This window comes from Trifolium pratense, linkage group LG2 (genome assembly GCF_020283565.1).
Source record: "Trifolium pratense cultivar HEN17-A07 linkage group LG2, ARS_RC_1.1, whole genome shotgun sequence".
Classification (NCBI taxonomy): domain Eukaryota; kingdom Viridiplantae; phylum Streptophyta; class Magnoliopsida; order Fabales; family Fabaceae; genus Trifolium; species Trifolium pratense.
In genome coordinates this window covers 40,533,579-40,557,695 of record NC_060060.1, presented here as the reverse complement: position 1 = coordinate 40,557,695, position 24,117 = coordinate 40,533,579, and the positions used below count along the sequence as shown (strand labels likewise).

At 33.9% G+C, this 24,117-nt stretch overlaps 3 protein-coding genes and 1 pseudogene across 5 annotated transcripts; 2 read left to right on the top strand and 2 right to left on the bottom strand.

Moving 5' to 3' along the window:
- Positions 1-838: 838 nt before the first annotated feature.
- On the top strand, positions 839-5,497 carry LOC123908873 (trafficking protein particle complex subunit 3-like). 2 transcript variants are annotated; one of them, XM_045959599.1, is made up of 6 exons: positions 839-980; positions 1,298-1,375; positions 1,545-1,642; positions 1,831-1,930; positions 4,467-4,649; positions 5,182-5,497. In XM_045959599.1, exons 2-6 carry the CDS (start codon positions 1,319-1,321, stop codon positions 5,302-5,304), a joined length of 561 nt encoding a protein of 186 aa, XP_045815555.1. In that variant the 5' UTR covers positions 839-980; positions 1,298-1,318; the 3' UTR covers positions 5,305-5,497. The 2 variants fall into 2 exon arrangements, with proteins under 2 accessions (XP_045815555.1, XP_045815554.1); XM_045959598.1 differs by having other exon boundaries at positions 839-981; positions 1,286-1,375.
- Positions 5,498-7,938: 2,441 nt separating this feature from the next.
- On the bottom strand, positions 7,939-9,226 carry LOC123911303 (40S ribosomal protein S28-1-like). 2 transcript variants are annotated; one of them, XM_045962704.1, is made up of 2 exons: positions 9,087-9,226; positions 7,939-8,306 (listed from the first exon to the last, which is right to left on the bottom strand). In XM_045962704.1, the coding sequence occupies exon 2, from the start codon at positions 8,300-8,302 to the stop codon at positions 8,105-8,107; it is 198 nt and encodes a 65-aa protein (XP_045818660.1). In that variant the 5' UTR covers positions 8,303-8,306; positions 9,087-9,226; the 3' UTR covers positions 7,939-8,104. The 2 variants fall into 2 exon arrangements, with proteins under 2 accessions (XP_045818660.1, XP_045818661.1); XM_045962705.1 differs by having other exon boundaries at positions 7,939-8,303; positions 9,087-9,224.
- A 3,030-nt stretch (positions 9,227-12,256) lies between these two features.
- On the top strand, positions 12,257-18,120 carry LOC123910850 (putative multidrug resistance protein). The gene is made up of 7 exons (XM_045962131.1): positions 12,257-13,020; positions 13,200-13,254; positions 13,410-13,597; positions 14,015-14,472; positions 14,847-15,387; positions 15,637-17,606; positions 17,732-18,120. The coding sequence occupies exons 1-7, from the start codon at positions 12,841-12,843 to the stop codon at positions 18,105-18,107; spliced, it is 3,768 nt and encodes a 1,255-aa protein (XP_045818087.1). The 5' UTR covers positions 12,257-12,840; the 3' UTR covers positions 18,108-18,120.
- Positions 18,121-20,542: 2,422 nt separating this feature from the next.
- Positions 20,543-22,386, bottom strand: LOC123908064 (annotated as a pseudogene).
- Positions 22,387-24,117: the final 1,731 nt, after the last annotated feature.

Below are 24,117 nucleotides of genomic sequence, written 5' to 3'. Positions count from 1 at the left end.
GTTAGGAGACTGGGACCATAACACTTTGATAAAAGAGAGTTGTCTCATTAAGCATGAATACCTATTCGGTCCCACTTTAGGGTTGAACCCATAATTTTATCATTATGCCACTATGTCATATAAAATGTCTCATAAAAAATACTAAGAAAAACCTCACAAACTTATTAACAGTATTTACCTATCTAATCTAATATATATAAGAAAGTTAATTGTTTTGGATAAGTCTAAACTAACATTGCTTAAGGTGCTGCCATGTGTCATAAGTGAGGGTAATTGATGTCCAAAAATTTGATGAATGAACTAAAAGTACACTCATTTTAAAATGAAACCAAACCATATGAGTCATGTGGGGCATTTTTGAGTGTAAAAGTGATTTATCAAGCCATATTTTACATCGTAACCAAGCCACCGAGTCATTTATGTCTTTTTCAGTTTGAATGAAACTAAGCCATCTAAGCCACAAACACATGTGACATCTCTTTGCTTCTCCCAATGTCTCATCAAATTTCAAATTCAAATTGTTTCCCCCTTTCAAATTTGATTTCTAGTGTAAAATTTATTGATGAGGATAACTAGAAGAAAAACATGAACATCAACTACTTGTAAAACCCCAAATACTTTATGTTCGATCATCATGCCAAAATTTTACTTTCATGTCCTTAAGAATTTTTTTTTAATTAAGTAGTTTAGTGATTGAAATTCCACTATTTAAAAATGAATAAGTGGAGTATATGAATAATAATAATAATAATTATACCAAGTTTTCAAAATAAAATAAAATAATAATAATAATAATAATTTATTTTTATTTTACAAGCTTCTAGATTTTATAGCAGTACAACAAAACGATGACGTTTAAAAAATGCAGCAGAGATACACGGAAGTGAGTCACAAAAATAGCCCCAAATCAAATCAGATTCTCCAACTCGCAATTATCATCATCAGAGTTGAAGTTGAATCAATCAATCAATCAAACTAAAGGTTCATACTTTCTAAATCTCCTCTCTACTTTCACTGTTGATCCGCATCCCAGATCCCAACGATCTTCTTCTTCTTCTTTGGAAATTTATAAGATTTTCAAATTTTTATTTTGCTTAATGTAGATGAATTACTATAGTATAGATGGAATCTCTATAGTATAGATGTTTTCGGTTTGGATTCGATGCAATATTTAATCAAGTTTGTTATGTTCTTTAGCTTTTCATTTGCTGAATTGATTATTTAGTTAGAGTATAATTTCCTTGGGAGATGATGTTTGAATCATTTAATTTAATTATTTCTGCAGCAAAACAAGTCCGAGTGAGCTCTAACTCTAACGATGCCTCCTGTTGCTCCTCGATCTGGCGATGCAATATTTGCTAACATCGAACGTGTTGTAAGCAAACTAAATCAAAACCCTCATTATACTATGTTTGTTTGGTACCCAAGACAAATAACATTGCTCAACTTTCCACTTCCCCCCAATTTTACACCAATCAACTGGAAATTGCTTTTCATTGTATCTATCGCCATTAGAATTTAGAAATTGCTCTTGGGTTCTGCAGAATGCGGAGCTGTTTACTCTCACATATGGGGCAATTGTGCGACAATTACTTACAGATCTGGAAGAGGTTGAGGAAGTCAACAAGCAGCTAGATCAAATGTACAATTCTCAAACTCTCTAAATTCAATATCTTGTGTTACATGTATCTTCTGAGCTGTAAACTTTGTTTTTTCACATCTAATTGTGGGATTTTTGGTTCCATGGTTTGGTGTGTATTTGTATTTGTATTGGTATTTGGGTTACTTACTTTCACCAATATGATTTTGCTTTATGGTTGGTATTTTCAGGGGTTATAATATTGGAATCCGTTTGATTGATGAGTTTCTGGCTAAATCTAATGTTTCAAGGTGTGTTGATTTCAGAGAGACAGCTGATGTGATTGCAAAGGTATTTGTATTGTTGTTTGGTTTCTATACATGCTGGGAAAAATGTGAAAAAGTTTATCCTCGTTGTGGTGAAGCTCATGCAAAAATGGCACTTCTGCTTATTCATTTAATCTTTGGTAATCTATAGTTGTCCAGGTTCCCCTTAATTTGCTTGACTAGTAAATAGTAAAAACTGTAAAATTAAGTCCCAACATTAATAATAAAATTTTATCAAATAGTTTGAGCATACGGAAGTATGTATTGGTTCTTGGCTTAAGCTACACTTGAAATATCAATAAATATCAGAAAGCATAAAATTAAGTCCGTACATTCTAAATATATTATAAAATTTTATCAAATAGTTTAAGCGTACGGCAGTATGCATTGGTTCTTGGCTTAAGCTACACTTGAAGTATAAATAAATATCGGAAAGCATATCAGTAGGCACAGAAATTAAGTTTTGGACTTGGCTTGATGTGTTTGAACTTCAAGCTTTTTAGAACATTGGAAAATAGGTTCTTTGTATGACAGCAATATAACCTCTGATAGGTGTATGTGTATGGATTTATGAATAAAACAGTAGAATTAGGAATGCAAATGATGAACACTCGCACTTGTATTATTGGTGATAAGCAATTACAAGAGAATAACAAACTAACAGTAGTGATACTATTAGTCCCACAAAGCACATAGTGCTCCCCAATCACTAACAAGTGACCCCACCAAGAAAATAACAGAATTCTTAGCTAACTTTGTTCTTTCCCTTACTATTACTTATATAGCTACCAAGACTCATGCATCCCATTCCCATGCACCAAACTGACACCTCATCATTCTTTCCCTTTTCCTTTCTTTCTAGAATAAACTCTCCAAATCTTTGGTTTGGGCCCATAATCAAGGCCCATCTCCTCATTCACATTCCTATCAGCCTTAGTTCTCTGGCAGTCTAACTAGAACTAAGATTGTGTTCATGTGAACAAAATCTTAGTTAGTTAGTTGGTTAGGCTAGGCTATGCTGCGTATAAATAAGAGGAAGGGATTAGACGGATGCATCTTGTCAATTGAGAGAACCTCAAAGTTCGGGGGACCTATCCTGTATAATAAGGAAAGTTCTTCATTGAGTCTTCGAATAAAGATATCACCTCTTATCAAAATGATTGATAGGTTACCCCTTAGTTAGTTGGGTTAGACTGTGATGTGTATATAATAAGAGAAAGGGATTAGAGAGAAGCATCTTGTCCATTAAGAGAGTTATGGGTCTTTGGGCATTGCAAGGAGCTAACCATCAAAGTTCTACAATCTTTACTGTAATATGGGAAATTCTTCCTTCAATCTTCTAACGAAGACACCAGTTCTTTTAAAAATGATATCATCTCCATCCAGGATCAACAGCGATGACGAGAATGGGAGGCAGATTGGTAGAATCAATGGACGGAGAAGGAGACGAGGCATGACTCAATATATGAGATAAGCCACTGTAGAGTTTGGCAACAGAAGGGTATGAAATATTCTGTAATTGACATTGCTGGAGCAGGTGAAGAAGGACTTCTTCAGACAATGGGAATCATGGAATCCTGATCGGGTTGTTTTCAACTTATCTTTTCTATTCACCTTCAGAACAAGGTGAATGTTCAAGGTCCCTGTAAGTTTCTTAGGTTAGGCTGTATTGTGTATAAATACGAGGGAGGGCCTTTAGGCATGTGGGCATGTAGACTCTCGAACTTCTGCATAAGCCAAATTCACATTGGCAAGTATGTTTATAGGGTTATTGTTTTATTGAAATGAATGTTATAGATATGTATGGATTCAAAAACACCAGACTAGATGCACCAGAGGGGGAACCTGCTACATAAATAATCATTATCTGTATTTTACTCTAATGAGTTTGTAGTTGTTTTGCATTAAACTCGGAAAAGTGTATTCGACTTGGGGGTATTCTACTGATTTTAGAACACAGATGAAATATGGTCCGGTTTCAAGAGTGTTGTTACTTGCATATGAAAATAGAATTGCCGAAACTAAATTATTCTGGTTTGAGCTCAACATAATGGTCAGTAAAGTAAACATAAAAAATCTATCATTATGGAGTGTTTTGTTTATCCATTATAAGTTATGCCATTCAAAGAAATGTAACCTAGATATAATAATGACATTTGCTTTCCTTAAGAATGATGTTTGACTTTTTCAATCACACCATTAAGTCCAAAGTTTGTCTTCACCAATTATTTTTTCGATATTATATCATCTTGGCTCATTGTTAATAGATGACTCTAAATTCATATGTGAATTTCTTTTGCGATCTGTTTAATTATATTTTCTTGGTTTTTGTTTCATGTTGTGGTTGGTTTGTGTTGTGTTTAATTTCAGTATCTAACAGTTGGGTGACTGTCAACACATTTTGATTGGTATGATTTTTACAAGAGTGGGCTATGTGCTGCTACTTGGTTGTGTGATCAGCATTTTTTGTTTGTTTGCTAGTTTAATTATATTACTAATAAAGCATATTTAAATCAGAAGATAACTTTATTTTTATCAACCTCAATTGTTCTTGTATACAGGTTGGTTTTAAAATGTTCCTTGGTGTTACTGCATCCGTGACCAATTGGGATGCTGAAGGGACGTGTTGTAGTATTGTTTTGGAGGATAATCCTTTGGTAGACTTTGTTGAGCTTCCTGATAACTATCAAGGTCTGTACTACTGCAACATATTAAGTGGAGTCATTAGAGGAGCCTTGGATATGGTAAGTTTCTATTTCTTATCTAATTTGACACATTATACTTTATAAATCTACCATTCATCAGTTTTTTAATCAGCTCTTCTCTTGTTACTTTCAACACTTGGAAAACTAAGAAAATATAATAGTTTGATTGCCGGTCTTCTAAACTTTGAGTATTTTTCTGAAATATGAAATAGATAATTCATGATTTTGTATGGTTTATTCATGTATTGAAAAAGGACAAACTAAGTTTTCAAGAATTTGCTTTCTTAGGTGCTATGTCTCCTCTTAACAAACCATTCATTATTTTCTGAATTTAGCTCCCCTTTTGTAGCAATGAAAGAAGTCATGTGTAACTTGAAAAATTCCATAATTTAGTTGGGAAAACAACTTTATCATAGTCATTTTTCCTGGAGGAAAGTGAGGCACGACATGTGATGTTCCGTTTCCTGTGATATCCTGTAGATTGAGTGTCATGTTGAAGTGGAATAGTTGTCTTCTACAACATATGCTTCACTCTTTTTATAGTTTGTCCTGATTCTTCATTCATATTCAGGTGTCAATGAAGGCTGAGGTCACGTGGCTACGTGATGCGCTTCGAGGTGATGATGTGTTTGAGTTGCAAGTAAAACTTCTCAAGCAAGTTCCAGAAGAGTATCCGTATAAGGATGATGAGTAATATGTTTTGTAATGTTGTCCTTCACAATTTCTTTATATTTCTGTCTTGTCTGCATTTTGATGAAACTATAAATACAATAGAAGATCTTTGATTAAATCATTGTGATATTGGCTTTGACAGTGGGCTAGGATCTATCCTTATTTCTAACTTCTAAGAGTCCTATAAATTCTTGAATCTGTACTTGTTCTTTTCATCATCCTTGTTATTATGGGCATGAGGCATTTTACACCTATTGGACATATTATATGACCAACAACACATTTCACAAATCAAACTTATTTGTAGAGTTGAATATCTGTATACTACAAGTTCTGATTTATATTTGATGAATACCTCGCTCCTTTGAACTGCAGTCTTCTTTGAACCTTGAACCATTTGTTATTACTAACTACTTAATACACCAACATTTTCGTCTAAGATATTTGATTTTCGTCTAAGATATTTGTTGCGTACTGATTTTGTTCTTCTAAAGGGAAAGAATATCATAAGTAATATTTAACTATCTATGAAATTAAATTTATAAATGTATTAAAACAAATTGATTCATTTTCATTTCCTCTTATACCTTTCTCAAGGGTGTGAGGTAAAGAGGAACATCACGAGCAAGTGCCATTAGGTCTTATATAGATAAATAATTCATTCGGTATTAAACAACCTATCAATCTTATATAGATAAATGAAGCATGAGGATGGCTTTAATAAAGTAGACAATTTTGGTTAGAACTGTAATCAGATTAAAATGATCAAGTTAATACACTTTGATAGAAAAAAAAAGGATAAATGTAAAATTATACAAGAAGGAATTTCATTATTTGACAAGGGAATTTTTTTTTAATCTTGTGTAACAATCACAGGTTAAATTAATCAGATGCTATTTTATATTTTTAACCAAATTTCTTTGAGCACAACATACTCTGGCTAATAAGTACCTTCTTCGTGAATAGTATTTTTTTGTTCCTCTTTTTTTAGCTTCTTTACCAAAAAACAAAAATAAGTACCTAAATTTCGTAACCTCAAAAAGTAAAAAAATAAAAAATAAAAAAAAAATCCACAATGCGCACCGAATTAGATATAAGGAAATCTTGCCCTCAGTTTATAAAGCTTACTCAATTATTCTAAAAATGGGTATCACTTCATAGGGGTGTTCAGGAGAAATAGGAAACAATAGCATGTTTCGTTATGCATATGGATATGGTTATGGAGTGGATAAGTTGTTGATGTTCTTTGGGACCCTGGGAGTGTCTGAAGCTTTAGAGATGGCATATAGAACCATATGATGATGTAGAATCTTAGTGATGTGATCAATGCCTAAGCAGATAAAAATATTCGAAATTTCTTTTGGTGCCCTACATGCTTTCTCGCGCATCTTTCTAATTGTCATTTTTACTCTTAGTGATGTGATCAATGCCTAACTATATGATGATGTAGAATCTCTAATTGTCATGCTTTATGAACCAATAAGTGCTGCACTTGATGCTCAATCTGAAAGAGTGGTACAAGTAGCAAGCAGTTGATAAAGGTTTATGGTCCGCCTACAATAAGAACGACCACACTGTTGTGGTGCTTCAAGCAGGGATCAAAGAGTGATTCAAATACACATAATGAGCTCATGGAAATGAATGGTAGACAAGGTGAAGACTGGAGTGTGCTCACATTGTAGGGTTGAAGCACGCAGCAACTCAGAATGATGAACCCAAACCTTACAATCATCAAATATTGAAGAGCAAGTTTCGGATCAAGCACACCTCTCTTCCAAAATTGTATTATAGTGAGGTTTCCATTGACATGTTAAAATTTAATGACCCTTGATTATGATAGTTTGAACATAACATGAAAAATTCAAATTATACAAATTTAAATTATGCAAATATTGTGAGCTATATAGGCTTAGTACAAAACATGTAAAATACAAGAAAAGTTTATACTTCTGAGACAAGACGGTTTGACCAAGACGATAACAAAGTGCATTCAATTGTGCAAGATTGGCTTCTGAAGCCACATTGGTTTGTTGCCTTGTTCGACGGCTGATGATATTTAACTGTTTGGGATCAAGTAGTTTTCAGGTCTTGTGCTCCCACACAGGGTTTTCTATGTAGTGCATCCATTAGTCATTGGAAGCTATGATTCGATACATGTTTTGATGAAAGCCTGGTAGAAAAAACAAGTAAAGCACAGAGGTCTTGATGAAGACTACGGTAGTAAAAACTAGTAAAGCACAAAGGGAGGGCCGATTTTCAAGTTGCAGGTGAAACTGTTATAAGCAATAGAATCATGACTGCTTTCATTTCTCAGAATACAAGAGAGCAAGCAAAGTCATTGGTGATCATGGTTTTGGTATTTTTAGCTCAAAGATTCTCAACACTGCAATCACAGCATTGTCATACTGGAATGGTGTGAGATTCCTCATAGATAGGCTCACAGAAACAAAGCATTCTAACCTAAGAAAATATGTTTCGGCCACTTTTGTTTTCCATTGGAAAAGATTGACAATCAAACCTATGGAAGATGATACACTGTACAGTAGTTAAATGAATTCAGATTTAAGCCAACACAGATCTTATAATATAGGAAATTGCATTGTTAAATCAAAGTATCGCCTAATTGCATATGAATACAGCAAAATAGATGCAAATATAACGCATAATCAAAGCGCAAAGTTTTACTCAAAACTCGGCCAAATAAAAGGCCATGTCACAACAGGTTCATAATCAAGTATTATTGGACAAAACCATTATCCATAAAAAAAAAACCAAAAAACCAATGTTTCATAAAATCCTGCACCAGACAATTGAGAGTTTCTCTAGCGCAACCTTCTTGCTTCTCTTTCAGACTCGAGCAGAGTGAGTGTATCTCCTACTCTGACCGGCCCTTTCACGTTCCTCATGATATGACGGGTCTGGTCATCTGTAAACCTCACTCTAACTTGAGTCACCTGACCTCTAGAACCAGTACGGCCTATAACTTTTTCAACAGTAGCATGCTTAATTTGAGTGTCCATTCTGCTAAAAAATAAGCACATTTACAATGTTAATGAAGTAGGGAAAGATGAATAACATTGTAAAATAACATAATAAAACAAATCTAAAATCATGGCTTGGATAATACAAATTTCAGTAGAATAACCAAAACCATGCAGAATACAATAAAATGAGACACATGATCAGGGGTTATAAATAAAATAAATACCCACCAAACTAAAGAACTATCGTAGTTAAAAACAAGACTTTAAAAGATCAACAACTACTCTACAAATGAAATCATTTAGTCCTTAAAGCAATTCAAATCACAGCACAATAGAAGGTTTAATGGAAGTTCAATATACAAACATATAAATCATGATTGATGATTTATAAATATACTTTCAAAATATTCAAAACAAACTTCAAAAACATTTTAAAAATTTGTTCCTACAAATCATTAATGTAATACTATGATCAATATCATGTCCAAAAAACAAGTATAACAGACAAAAACAAAATGACCAAAAAACAACGAATCCAACACAGGTGAAGAATTTTGGACTAAAAAAAAAACTTTAAATCAGCATCCATAGGTCACAGGAGAGAAAAACACATTGATCTGACCAATTTCCGAATTACTGATTATATGAATCGTATTTTCAACATATGACTTAATAAACATTCACTGCAACAGCATAAATTTAAACACTACAATTTCAATAGAAAACATCATTCTAACAGAACAACACAACGATTAACAATAACAAATATCAAAAACGAAAAAGGCAATTGAACAAGGAACAGATGCAGAAGAAAACTAACTTGTGTGCGGCGGTGGTCGGAGAAGAATACCCAAATCAAACTGCGACAAGACACAGAAACCCTAATTTTTGTTTCTTTTTTATAAGCCCCTAAATATTTTTTAACCCCAAACAAACATATGGGCCGGCCCAATATCCCCCTCCTACATCTTCGTCATTTGAAAAATGATTTTTTTTTTACACCCTATCAATTTTCATATGCGCACTATAAAATTGCTAAAATATCATTGTTCAATACTTAAGTAACAGACGTGTAAAATGTGTTTGATCTGCTAAACAATAGGGGACTGGACTGAACAACTTTTGTTGTATCTGTTTGCTTTGAAACTGGTTATAGGACTGGACAAATTAAGTAGCAAGGGACAGGACAAAAACAAGAATTTTTGTCCCTCACTGTGAACCACATGATAACTTTTTGTCCACAGTACAACTATAAAAAAATGAAAAGTACTCATTTTATTTTCGAATATAAAAATATTATCGCCTATCTCTTGTTCTGTCTTGTACCCAGGTCTGTTTGGTGTGCATGATAAGAAACGAGATAGGATAATTGTATCATATCCCGTTTCAATCCAGTATTTGGTGAGGTAGCAAGATATAATAAATTATTCTTGAAACTTATCCTATCTTATTTCTCTAGTTATAATTTTTATCCTAAATTTGAGCTAAGTTACCAGCATGATAGGATAAGGAATTAATTTACCGATTTATTCTATAAAATATATTAAATTAAAAATAAAATAAATAATTTTTAAATAATACACGATTTTCTCACGAAGGTAATTTTGTAATTTAAATAATCTATAAAATCAAAATTCTACCGAAATTACAATAGTTAAAAATAAAATGATTATTAAAAATTGCAAAATAGGGAGATAAATTTATATTTTATAACAAATTAAATATAATTTTCTTCCAATGATAGTTTTATTTTTTACATATATGATATATCGTATACTTATCTAGCTTATATATATATATATATATATATATATATATATATATATATATATAATTGAGTTATTTATTTGATCACGATTCATATAAAAAATTTAACTTGTTTATTTTCTCATGATTGTTATTTAAAATTATATACAATTAATTGATTACTTATTTAAAATTTTTTTATTTATAAAATTTAGGCTAAATTGCAGTTTTGGCCCTCATATTTCTTAATTGTGCGATTTTGGTTCCCTTAATTTCAAACGAACGATTTTAGTCCTCACGTTTGCCCCTTTTGCATTTTTTTTGTCATTGTTGACTATTTTGACCAAAACCTATTGACATAGAATTTTTTTACACATATCTTAATCGTGCGATTCAATATATATAGGGATCCGTTGACTCTAGGAGTAAGTCTCCATTGACTTGCTCCGCTTAATAACTCGATATCGGCATTATATTTCTTTAATCCAACCGTTGAATTCAAAGATCTTATTGAGTAGATCAACTCCACAAATTTTTATAAAAATTCAAAATCGTTTGATACTTTTTTTGATAACTTCAATTGAGATCTTTGAATTCGGCGGTTGGATTGAATAAATATAATGTCGATATCGAGTTATTAAGCGGAGTAAGTCAATAGAGACTTACTCCTGGAGTCAACGGATCTCTCATATATATATATATATATATATATATTTAAACTTGGATTGCGTAAAAAAAAAAAACCTGGATTAACAAGAAAAATAAAACATACGACTTGAACAAATAATAATACTTCTAGTAGTACAGTACCTTTCTAAGAAGGCCGGCAGCATATATATTGTGACAAGAAGATTATATTCCTTCGTTACAAATGGCACAAAAGTAGAGACAATTGGATCAGCCTAGAACAAAGTATGCACTTTCATAATTCTTTATGTGACATATATAGTATAATATTCCTTAAAAAAAATAGTATAATATAATATTTGATTGAATAATTGATAATATCTTTGTAGTTTTCTTTGGCTCGAATGATATATGAGTGAAGGCAAATATGAAAAACTTGTAAATTAGCACCCTCTTATGTCACAATGTCCCTACAGGGATTGGTTATTATACATAAGCTATCCTTATGCACCATGCATAAGTTACTTAGTGCACCCCCCAAATTACTTGTGCACCCCCCAAATTATTAGCACACCCCCAAATTTCTCATGCACCCCCAAATTACTTGTGCACCCCCAAATTTCTCATGCACCCCCAAAATTTCTCGCACACCCCCAATATGACTTTTGCCCCCCAATTTTATTTTTTTGGTCCCCTCCACATTTCTAGCCTAAACCATTTTGTTGTGGGAATGGTTTCAGAGATATGCACTCCAAAACCATTAAGTGTATAAGATGGTTTTAGAATACAACCCTATAATTAGAATACAAACAATAATTGTGATTTGAAACCATTTAACCAACATAATGGTTTCCAGAATTTTTAAAACCATATAAACACACATAAAACCATTTTACAATACAAATGGTTTCAGTGTATAACTATCTGAAACCATTTAACCAACATAATGGTTTCCAGAATTTTTAAAACCATAAAAACACACATAAAACCATTTTACAATACAAATGGTTTCAGTGTATAACTATCTGAAACCATTTAACCAGCATAATGGTTTCCAAAATTTTTGAAACCATAAAAACACACATAAAACCATTTTACAATACAAATGGTTTTAGTGTATAACTATCTGAAACCATTTAACTGGTTTTAAATAATGATTATAATTGTACCAAAAAAAAACAATTATGATTCTAATTATAGGTTGTACTTCAAAACCATCTTATGCACTTAATGGTTTTGGAGTGTATATTTTTGAAACCATTCCCACAGCAAAATGGTTTAGGCTTGAAATATGGGGGGTTAAAAAAAAATTGGGCGCACAAGTCATCTGGGGGTGCGTGAAAAATTTTGGGGGGTGCGCTAGAAATTTGGGGGTGCGCGAGAAATTGGGGTGCATGAGAAATTTGGGGGGTGCACGAGAAATTTGGGGGTGCGTGAGTAATTTGGGGGGTACGTGAGAAATTTGGGGGGTGTGAGATTAGGTGTGAGTGTGTGAGTTGAGATTGGCTAGGATTATTACATGTGGATGCTCAATCTAATGGATGTTATTGACTTATGTACCATGCATAAGGATTACACTTATGTATAATAACTTCTCCCGTCCCTACATAGCAATGCAAAGGTAGGAAGACACTTCCAACAAACATGCCTAAGAAATATCGAATCATTTCCTTATTAAGTTGTCAATATAGTACTTGACTATGTCCAACTGGTTACACATCCAAGATAATAATAGATGAATGATTCTTTCTAGGTATTTAGAATTGCAACATGACAAATTAAAAATCAGAAATGAATCTTTTATCATCAAATTTAAATACTCCTTTACCCTTAACTCAACCTATATGAGTTACCCAACACAATGGTTAAAAAGTGACCCATGGAATCATATGCTGGGCTAAGTAACCACAATAACAAACAAATTAACACAGCATATATTATTATGATGTCACACAAACAAAGTTCAAGTTTGAACATTTGTCAATTCATGATTCTTTCATATAATGTGTATATATATACACTATCAAGAACGGCTTAGTTTGTAAAAAGACAATAGTAAGAGCCACATGCTGGCTGATAGATTTTCTATTTGTCTAAGAGTATCTTACTAAGTTTATATAAGTCTTTCTAAGTTGATAAAGCTTAGTGAATCTTTCTAAAAATACTTCCCACCAAAAGGGAGAGTCCATATATAGGGGGAAATGGGGAGCAATAGCATGTTTCGTTACGCAGATGGAGTCGATAAATTGTTGATGTTCTTTGGAACTCTAGGCAGCCTGGGTGATGGTCTGCAGAATCCTCTTATGATGTACATTCTTAGTGATGTGATCAATGCCTATGGCGACAAGAATAGCCGTATAACACAGCATGATGTGAACAAGGTGAGCCTGTCCCGTAAAATTACTGCTCTTTTGCTATAGACTATTGCAGGAGAAATTCATTTTGAACTTAAAAAGTTGTCAGCACACTCATATCTGATTCCACTTATTTACACAATTTAATTTTTGGGATATGATTACACAACAATTTCTTATATACCATTTTACTTTCCTCTTTTCAGTATGCATCCAAGCTATTATGTGTTGCAATTGGAGTTGGAATTTCAGCTTTTATTGGTAAGCTGTTCACTTCATATCTGATATCTCTGCTCAGTTATATTCCTTGCAGAACTCAAATCAACTTGGAATTAATAATGCAAATAGTATGGCTAGAAAATGTTAGTAAAATAAAGCTAACTAGTTTTCTTGCGTGATACTAATTTGATATACAGAAGGAATATGTTGGACTAGAACAGCTGAGAGACAGGCTTCTAGAATGAGAATGGAATACCTAAAATCAGTCTTAAGACAAGAAGTTGGTTTCTTTGACACTCAAACTGCTGGTTCTTCAACAACATACCAAGTTGTCTCCCTCATTTCCTCAGATGCAAATACAGTCCAATCTGCCTTGTCTGAGAAGGTTTGCCTCAAACTTCCCGAAAACCTAAAAAATAAAAATCATATGTATATTTGATCATAACTTGGATGGTTATAATGAATATTATGTATATGAATTTGCTTGCCTGAAAATCATTGTTAGTGACCTTCAAAATCATAATCATGATTAATTACATTCAGTAGATGATTAATCAATTGTGGCACCTTGTTATTTTCATCAACCATACAATAAACGTAATTAACTACATATCTAAACAGCGTTAACCATCAAATTGTTGTCGATTTTTGTTGTCATACATGATTAATTAGATTTCAAAATACATGTGAAGGTTAGATTCATTGGCTTCCTTACAAACAAATGCATAAGGGTTTCAAAATCTGATCAAGTATAATTCTTTATCTTTATGCTTTATTAATTTTTACCTTTTGCTTAATGTAGATACCAGATTGCTTGACTTACATTTCAGCATTCTTATTCTGCCACATCTTTGCATTTGTACTCTCATGGAGACTTGCATTGGCAGCAATACCACTCTCTGTCATGTTCATTGTCCCGGCACTTGTATTCGGGAAGATGATGTTGGATGTCACAATGAAAATGATAGAGTCTTATGGTGTTGCTGGTAGTATTGCAGAGCAAGCAATATCTTCAATAAGAACTGTTTTCTCTTATGTTGGAGAGAATCAAACACTAAAAAGATTTAGCACTGCACTTCAAAAAACTATGGAGCTTGGAATAAAGCAAGGTTTTGCAAAGGGGTTGATGTTAGGAAGTATGGGAGTTATTTATGTAAGTTGGGGTTTTCAAGCTTGGGTTGGAACTTTTTTGATATCTGAAAAAGGAGAGAAAGGTGGCCATGTATTTGTAGCTGGCTTCAACATCCTAATGGGAGGACTGTAAGTGATTTTATCATTATTCATATTCTAGTCTTATAATCACTTTATTTAACAACTTTTGCGTCAAATTTGTAAGTGGTTAACGCAGTTTAAATATGTGGTTCGTTACGCCCAGTACATGATTGATAGATATTAGAAATATCAAGTTTCAAAAATCATTATCGTCATTGGCCATGAATTTTCAAATGTTCAAATCTACACGTAGTTGAACACTTGGAAATTATGGTCCAAATTTATGGTTAATAAGTTTTGACACCTGTTATATACATTAATCACTTATTTGAACTGTGTTAACCACTTAAAAAGTTGTCTTTTGGTAGTACAAAAATCGTTTTTCATACTAATAATATGTTTAACTTGGATGAATTTTTCAGGAGCATTTTAAGTGCACTTCCAAATTTAACTGCCATCATGGAAGCCTCCGCTGCGGTCACTCGCATTTTTGAAATGATTGATAGGGTGTCAACTATAGATTCTGAAGAAAAGAAAGGAAAGGCTTTATCACATGTGAGAGGAGAAATTGAATTTAAAGACATATACTTCTGTTATCCATCTAGGCCAGATTCACCAGTTTTGCAGGAATTCAATCTCACCATTCGAGCAGGCAAGAGGATAGGTCTTGTTGGGGGAAGTGGTTCTGGAAAATCAACAATAATTGCACTTCTTGAAAGGTTTTATGACCCTGTTGAAGGAGAAATATTATTGGATGGTCACAAGATTAATAAACTTCAATTGAAATGGTTAAGATCTAACCTTGGCCTAGTGAATCAAGAGCCTGTTCTTTTTGCCACGTCCATAAAAGAGAATATATTATTTGGAAAAGAAGGTGCTTCAATGGAAAGTGTGATAAGTGCAGCTAAAGCATCAAATGCACATGATTTCATTGTCAAGTTACCAGATGGTTATGAAACACAAGTAAGTTGAGCTCGATTCTTTAAGGAAACAAAACAGTAAAATTATATAAACCTGTTTTTTATTGGAGTCAATTGTCCTAGTAGCTTGAAGTTTGAAAATTTTCATCATCATGTTTAAATTTTCAAATGATTAATTAGTATATACTAAGTAAGTATATCATCACTTAAAATATTTTCAGCTGTTCATTATGAAATTAAGCAGCTTTGACTTAAGCCACATTTATTGAAAACTACTATGATTTTCCTATAGGTTGGACAGTTTGGATTTCAATTGTCTGGTGGACAGAAACAGCGAATCGCTATAGCTAGAGCTTTACTAAGGGATCCAAAGGTTCTCCTTCTTGATGAAGCAACAAGTGCACTGGATGCTCAATCCGAAAGAGTGGTACAAGAAGCAATTGATCAAGCTTCAAAAGGAAGAACAACAATCATCATTGCTCATCGCCTTTCTACAATAAGAACGGCTGACACTATTGCTGTGCTTCAAGCAGGGAGAGTGATTGAATCAGGTAGTCATAATGAGCTCATGGAAATAAACGGTGGACAAGGCGGAGAGTACGCTCGTATGGTTGAGTTGCAACAAGTAACAACTCAAAATGATGAATCCAAACATTCCAATATTCAAACAGAAGGAAAGAGATCTCATAGGATGAATAGGAGCGTTCCACAAAGTCCAGGAGTAAGTTTCAAATCAAGCACACCAGGCACTCCAATGTTGTATCCCTTCAGCCAGGGATTTTCCATCGGTACGCCTTACTCATATTCCATCCAATATGACCATGATGATGATGATAGTTTTGAAGATGATTTAAAAAGACCACACCATCCAGCTCCTTCACAGTGGCGCTTGCTGAAAATGAATGCGCCTGAGTGGGTAAGAGGAGTGTTAGGAATATTGGGAGCAATAGGCTCAGGAGCAGTACAACCAGTAAATGCATACTGTGTTGGATTACTCATATCAATTTATTTTGAACCTGATACCTCTAAGATGAAGTCTAAAGCTAGAGTCTTGGCCCTCGTTTTCTTAGGAATTGGTGTTTTTAACTTCTTCACTAGTATTCTCCAACACTACAATTTTGCTGTCATGGGAGAAAGGTTAACGAAAAGAATACGAGAGAAAATACTCGAAAAATTGATGAGTTTTGAGATAGGATGGTTTGATCATGAAGACAACACAAGTGCAGCCATTTGTGCGAGATTAGCCTCCGAAGCGAACTTGGTTCGTTCCCTTGTCGGGGACAGGATGTCTCTTCTGGCTCAAGCGATTTTTGGATCTGTCTTTGCCTACACTGCAGGACTTGTTCTCTCATGGAGGCTTTCTATTGTGATGATTGCAGTACAACCATTAGTCATTGGAAGCTTTTATGCAAGAAGTGTTTTGATGAAGACTATGGCGGAGAAAACTCGTAAGGCACAAAGGGAAGGAAGCCAACTTGCAAGTGAAGCTGTTATAAACCATAGAACCATAACCGCATTTAGTTCGCAGAAAAGAATGTTGGCACTCTTCAAATCTACAATGACAGGACCTAAACAGGAGAGTATTAGGCAGTCATGGATTTCAGGCTTTGGTCTTTTCAGCTCACAGTTTTTCAACACTGGATCAACTGCATTAGCATACTGGTATGGTGGGAAGCTCCTGATACAAGGACTCATAGAACCAACGGAACTCTTTCAAGCATTTTTAATATTACTCTTCACTGCATACATCATTTCAGAAGCTGGAAGCATGACTTCTGATATATCTAAAGGAAGCAATGCAGTTGGATCAGTTTTCGCTATCCTAGACAGGAAAAGTGAGATTGATCCTGAAACCTTATGGGGATCAGATAAAAAAAGGAAAATTAGAGGCAGGGTGGAGCTTAAAAATGTCTTCTTTGCCTATCCAAGTAGACCCGAGCAAATGGTATTCCAGGGTCTGAATCTCAAAGTTGAGGCTGGACGAACGGTAGCACTTGTGGGGCACAGTGGTTGTGGTAAATCCACTATCATTGGTCTGATTGAAAGGTTTTATGATCCTATCAAGGGAATGGTTTGCATAGATGAACAAGATATCAAGACCTATAACTTAAGAATGTTGAGGTCGCATATTGCATTGGTGAGTCAGGAACCAACCCTTTTTAGTGGAACCATTCGAGAAAATATCGCCTATGGAAAAGAAAACGCCACTGAATCTGAGATACGAAGGGCTGCGACTGTTGCTAATGCTCATGAATTCATAAGGTAAGCTAACAAAATTATATTTATAAACTTTTAATCGCTGACATTTTCTTCTTGAATCATATTTTTTTCTTCTTTCATCTCGTCACTTAACGTTTTATTTGTGTTATTGTTGGTTTGTTTGGCAGTGGAATGAATGAAGGGTATGAAACACACTGTGGAGAAAGAGGAGTTCAGCTATCAGGAGGACAAAAACAAAGAATAGCATTAGCAAGAGCTATACTTAAGAATCCAGCAATTCTTCTTTTGGATGAAGCTACAAGTGCACTTGATAGTGCATCAGAGGTTTTAGTACAGGAAGCACTTGAGAAAATAATGGTTGGAAGAACATGTATAGCAGTGGCACATAGGTTATCTACAATACAGAAATCAAATTCCATTGCTGTGATTAAGAATGGTAAAGTTGTGGAACAAGGTTCACATAATGAATTGATTTCTCTTGGAAGAAATGGAGCTTATTATTCTCTTGTTAAACTTCAACGTGGTAGCTCCCCCCCTAGGTGAATCCAACTACAACTAGTTGTAAAATATTTTAGACTTTTTGTTTTTCTTTCTTGTTTGGTTTATCAGCACAATAATCTACATATATGTAATCATAAGATATAGGATTATTCTCTATGAGAGAGATTCAAGCATGCAAATTATGCACTATCTAAAAATATTATAGGCTTTTTTTTTTCTTCTTACCTTCGCATTCCTAAAGAAAATAGATTCTGGTAATTTGAAGTTCCCTTTTCTATAAATAAAATATGGTTTTCAAAAACAATTCGAACAATGGTTCAACTGAATAATTCGTTCTTAACCCAAGTTTATTGATCACTTGAGTTATGTTACGATACACTTAAAAAATCCCACATTGTTTGAGAATTGAGGTCAATGATAGTTTATATACAAAACTCATATTCCTCAACCTATCGAGACACAATTTTTAAGGACAAATCATGAAGACTTACAAACAAATAAAGAATTAAAGTAGACAATAATTCAGAAATACAGTGGTGCAAATTTTAGCTTGGCACATGCTGAATTGATTGATTAAAATACATACATTAAAAATAAAATTAATTTAACAAAATGTTTAGCAGAATAATTAAAAAAAAGTACATTAATTAATCAAGTAAAAGCAGTGAGAAACAGGAGAGAAACAAAAAAAGTAGAATAAGAAACCCAGTATTCACGAACCGGGGCAGCTTCGGACCCGACCCTAGCCGGAACATTACGAAGCCTGATCCCTTTAGGATCCACTTTTTCTCCGGAGCTAACATTAACTTCCACATTTGCCCCTCCAGACAAACGGTGTCGTTTAGTATAAAAAAACATAATCTTATACTTAACGCGCGTGACAAACTCCACCCGAAAGAAAACGTTTCCGTGCACCGTACGGTTCACTCCTCCACCATGTATCTCAGCGGAGCTCCATTTCTCGGTGGTCTTACCATGTCCTTGATAGAAACCGTCGAGAGTGACGTTGGTGAGTGGACGCGTAGTGTTGACATCGAGGAAGAGGTTGAATGTAAGATTAACGGCTTCGTATTGGACTCCTTTGTCTTTGTTTTGGTTGAGGAGTTTGAGGTTGAAGACAATGGTGTTATTGTTAGTGTGATTGTGATTGTGATTGTTGAGAGAAGGAAGGTAGAGTGATTGGATGAAGCATTTGGGGTGTTGAGTTCGGAGTGTGAGCCAGAAGAAGAGGATTGTGAGACCTGTGCTGGTGATGAAGCTTGTGCAGCATGTGCAGCAGTTGGGCGCCATCGCTACGTTGGTTGGTTGGTTGTAAGATACTCAAAGATAATAATAACAAGAAGAAGTGATGAACAATTTTCTTTGCTTTTGCTTTTGCTTTTGCTTTTTTGTTTTCTCTTGTGATGGTTTTAGAATATATATTCATGTTCATATTTTCTTTTGTGGGTTCACAGAAATTTTAAGATACTCTTACTGTGCAATAGACAGATAGCAGCCAAGCAAAGACAACAGCTGTACCAATGTAATCTAAGACCCTCCAAAAGGCATTGGACGACATCACCATTCAAAAAGCAGGATACGCCAAGAATGCCGGCGCCACAGACACATAGGCTATCGAGGTGTGCTCCAGCAAGGACGACGGGACAGGTGTGTAGACGAGCCCAACCTTGCATGCCAACAAGGGTGGATACACCAGTTTAAAGTCTCATACATGTCACCCAATAAGGCTTAGCAGTGCCAAAGTTAGCAAAGTCCCTTTCATTCTAATTAAATGCAATTTCCATTTTTTCAATTTGTATAACTCCAAGTGGAAACAAACAAGTGTAATTTCCCTTTTCCATTATGAATAAATGAGACATTCACCAAGAATCTAGTAATTTCATTTCACCTGAATAGGTGAAGACAACAATTCCTAAGTCAACACCGAGAATGGTTCCATGCAGGTGGTGCCATCTTGCAGAATGGATTGGCAGATTTTTTGACAACTGCCATAGAAAATTTGTGTAGGGATATGCCCAACCATGGCAGCACCATAGGCCGCAGTGGCATGTCTATATGGCACATTTTCAGCATTCCTCCATGTTCTATCATCGACAACATTGTATTCAACATTTTGTCTTTGAAGAGTTAGCTATTTCTAGTAGGTTGTGGTCCACAACACTTAGGAATTTGCATGTTGAAAGTTAATACACAATAGCCTACAAGATTACTTAGCGAGTACAATCTATTTGGCACACACAATAAGATTGAAGATATCCATTGAGAACATAATTTATTCATGATAACTATGACAATACAAGTACATATATTTTCATAAAGAGAGAGTTAATTAACATGTAAGTGATTTGATGGTCTATAAACGCAGCATAGAAACTCCATTCTATCAGACCATGCTTATATATATATATATATATATACTTCTAAGCACTAACAAGCACCAAAGGATGAATGAACATGTTATATAATTTGAATGATCATCACTTGCCAGCAACTTTAACAATTTGTTTTCCAAAGTTGCGACTGCTGAAAAGTCCAACTAGAGCTTCTGGACCTTTTTCAAGACCTTCAACAATGTCTTCGGCATAAACAACTCTGTTTTCCCTAATGTAAGTCAGCACAGTCTCTAAGAGGTTTGGATAAAGATGATGGTGATCTCGATAAGTAAATCCTGTTATAGTAAGTCTCTTGTATGCAATGCAATATGCAGTAAATTCTTTAGAGCTTCAGGATGAGGAATATTGTACTGTGAAATCATTCCACATATAGCAATGCGACCATGAACCTTCATATTTAGGAGCACTGCATCAAGCATCTTACCTCCTACTTGCTCAAAGTAGAAGTCAATGCCTTCAGGGAAGTACCTAATGACAAAGAATATAACAGAACATTTAATGTTTGATTTAAGAGTTAATTAAATCATTCTTAATTACCTTTTTATTTATATAATGTGAAGGCATCAACCAAGTCAAGCTCTTCTTTATAATTAAAAGCATCATCAAAACCAAGCTTGTTCTTTAAAAGATCAACCTAAATAAACAAGGATTTAGAGATGATACTAACTACTTAGAATGATGAAATTAATTCCATGGAAAATGTGATGTTTTAGAGATTTTACTTTCTCTTGACTACCAGCACTTCCAACAACATAACAACCCAGCAATGAAGACACATTCTCCATTCTTTACTGAACCAACTTCAAAGATACCAGCATATGCTGTAATACCAGGCATGCCTATTGATATAGAAAACAATAAAATCATAAACTAACAAAAATTGTCTAATATTGTAAAGAATTTATCATATATCTTTTCAATAATAAAGAGCATTCTTATGCTTGGAATGGTTACTATCAATAAAATTTAGCTATTAAAAAAAATAAAACCAAGACATTAGGCTCAAGTGGTTAATGGGCTCCCTTAGGACGAATCATTTGGGAGAACCCAAGTTCGATTCTTGATGGAAACAATTCTTGGTCAGACTTTACTTACTCACGGCCGAACTCTGAATTACCAGAGCCTCATTCCCCACCATAAAAAATAAATAAAAAAGTCTATACAGGTTCGATTCCATCTGGTGCCAATTTTGGTGGACTAGTCCATAATAGAGTAAAAAGCTCTAGCTTTAAATGGGGTACCCACAAGTGGGCGATGAAATTAGTCACATCAGATTAGTCGATCCTAAGGTCGGATACAGGATTTTCAACCAAAAAAAATCCCCACCAGAAAAAAAAAAGAAAAAGAGCATAAGAATAAAAAATGAGAAGAACTGAATTACCAAGAATTACAGTGTAATAGGAAAGAGGCACATCAATGTGGTGGATTCATTTTGTAGAGTTTGTCTGTATTTTGAATTAGACTATATTCTTCCCAACCAGTTATTCCCCAAACCAAGTCACCTTCAATAAAACTAGGATGTCCTGAATCCAAAATTTTAGCAACTCCAAATCCATATATAGGCTGCAAGGTTACAAACCAAACTAAAACAACATTAAATGTAAGCTAAAGTGTCTGTGTAGCACCAAAATATTAATTCATCAAAAAATATTTCATATTTAGGACATTACTTACAGAGCCAGGGATGTATTTGTAAGATCCGGAAAGTGGAGATTCATCTTTCCTCATTAGAAATTGCATGGTTGGATCACAAGAAAGGTACATATTCTTCACCAAAACAGCGTTTGATCCTTGAGGAACCTGAAGCTTTATAGTACTTATGTATAGATCAGCTTCTTGTGTGTAGCCAATAACATAATCTCTGAATATAATCTGTTTGTTCTGAATTTCATCTCCAACCCTGTTCTTTCCCATGATTAATTTCAAGTGTCTTTTGAGGTTTTGATGCTGCTAGCTTCTTCTATTTATTTATAGTTTGCCATGCATGCAGTTGCAAGTTGCAACCTTCCTTAACCCTTCTCTATAAAAATGATTAAATAAAAAAACCAAAAAGTAACATTTTTTATGACAAATACTAAATTAGTCAGTTGTTTTGAATGATAAAAATTAGTTTCTTGGAAAACCAAATGTATACTCTGAGCGTAACTGTGGAAGTTAATCCCCCTCGTGGTAACTTGTTCCTATTAAGGTAAATATTTGAAACGTAAGTCTTTGGAGAATGAGACAAAATAAGAGTTTACAAATTTTCGGCGACTTCATTTTAAGTTTAAAGTTAAATCTTTTAACAAAATGATTTTCTGAATGATTTCTTTTTTATAGCCGCCAGCCACCACGTTCAACAGAAATGCATAAAGATTAAAAACTGAATCAGAGGACTGTGCCATGACATTGGACTTGGCTATTGCTAACAACAAATGTTCATGCTACAATTTGCTAAATAATAAGCACTAGATTCTTAGCCTTCATCATGGGTAAATTATACTAAGATACTTATAGACGTTAAAACATATACAGTATTGCGTCAAAAGAAACATATACAGAGTATTTACCTATTTTATTTTAAATTATAATCATAATAAGTTATAAAGGTTAAACGTGTATTTTCGTTAAAATAACAAGAGTAAAAGTGCAAGAAAAAATGATAACTATAAATTATAAGTTCGTAAGTTACTTGAAATAGCGTCTGGAAAATAAGCTATAAGTCAGTGAAAGCTATAAATTCGTGATGAAAGTACTATTATTAAACTGGTCTTTTAGCTTATAAGCTATAAGTCAGCTTTTTGGTCTTGGCAAAGAGACCCTAAGTCTCCAAATTGTAGCAAACCATATCGCTTTCATAACGGAGTCTATAATCCATGTCGGAACTATTGGGAAAACATCTTTGCACACAACATGAATATTCATTAAAGACCCGTTTGGATTTAACTTATTTTTGAACGTACAAAAATGGTTTTTATGTTAATTCATAAGTTTTCACCGACAAAATTTGTATTTTCATAAGTTGTTTTCTTTAAAGTATCTTAAAAAGCTTATAATAATACATAAAAACTTATTTATTTGAATAAACTATTTCAAATAAGTTCAAAAATAAGTCAATCCAAACAGATATAAACACTCATATAAAACTAATTACTGTTTTAGTAAAGCAAGTGATTCAGTTTAAAGTGTAAAGTATGTAATATTAACCGTTAATTAATAAATCCAATGTAAATATTATAGAAACGTGATAAAAAATTATGAAGTTTCATAAAAAAAATTAAAAATTATGAAGTTGTTATCATCATAGCTCTTTATTTCATTCCTTTACATTTCATTCACTTTGGAGATCTTAATCTCATGTTATATTCGATTTCTAGTGTATTAATAAACTTTTTGATGATAATTGATAAATAAATACTTTTCTAACAAAAAATAAATAAACATACTTAACTAAATTATTATTTTTGGTTTATGGGTATCGAATCCAAAACAACATACTACTTATTAACAAGGTTATCGGACCGGACCGGCCGGTCGGACCGGTCGGACTGTGAACCGGTCATGAAAACGGTTCGGTTTTGAGCAAAAAACGGATAAGAAACCGACCGGCAAAAAAATGCGTGAACCGGGGTCGAACCGGCCGGGCGGTTCAAGCGGTTTTACATATTATTTTTTTTTTT

Excerpts from the sequence above, each read along its gene's own strand:
- LOC123908873 (XM_045959599.1), top strand. The coding sequence starts at position 1,319 with ATGCCTCCTGTTGCTCCTCGATCTGGCGATGCAATATTTGCTAACATC. Across the intron at positions 1,931-4,466 it reads CAGCTGATGTGATTGCAAAG|GTTGGTTTTAAAATGTTCCT; the intron begins GTATTTGTATTG and ends TCTTGTATACAG. Across the intron at positions 4,650-5,181 it reads TTAGAGGAGCCTTGGATATG|GTGTCAATGAAGGCTGAGGT; the intron begins GTAAGTTTCTAT and ends ATTCATATTCAG.
- LOC123911303 (XM_045962704.1), bottom strand. The coding sequence starts at position 8,302 with ATGGACACTCAAATTAAGCATGCTACTGTTGAAAAAGTTATAGGCCGT.
- LOC123910850 (XM_045962131.1), top strand. The coding sequence starts at position 12,841 with ATGGGGAGCAATAGCATGTTTCGTTACGCAGATGGAGTCGATAAATTG. Across the intron at positions 13,255-13,409 it reads TGGAATTTCAGCTTTTATTG|AAGGAATATGTTGGACTAGA; the intron begins GTAAGCTGTTCA and ends TTTGATATACAG. Across the intron at positions 14,473-14,846 it reads AACATCCTAATGGGAGGACT|GAGCATTTTAAGTGCACTTC; the intron begins GTAAGTGATTTT and ends TGAATTTTTCAG.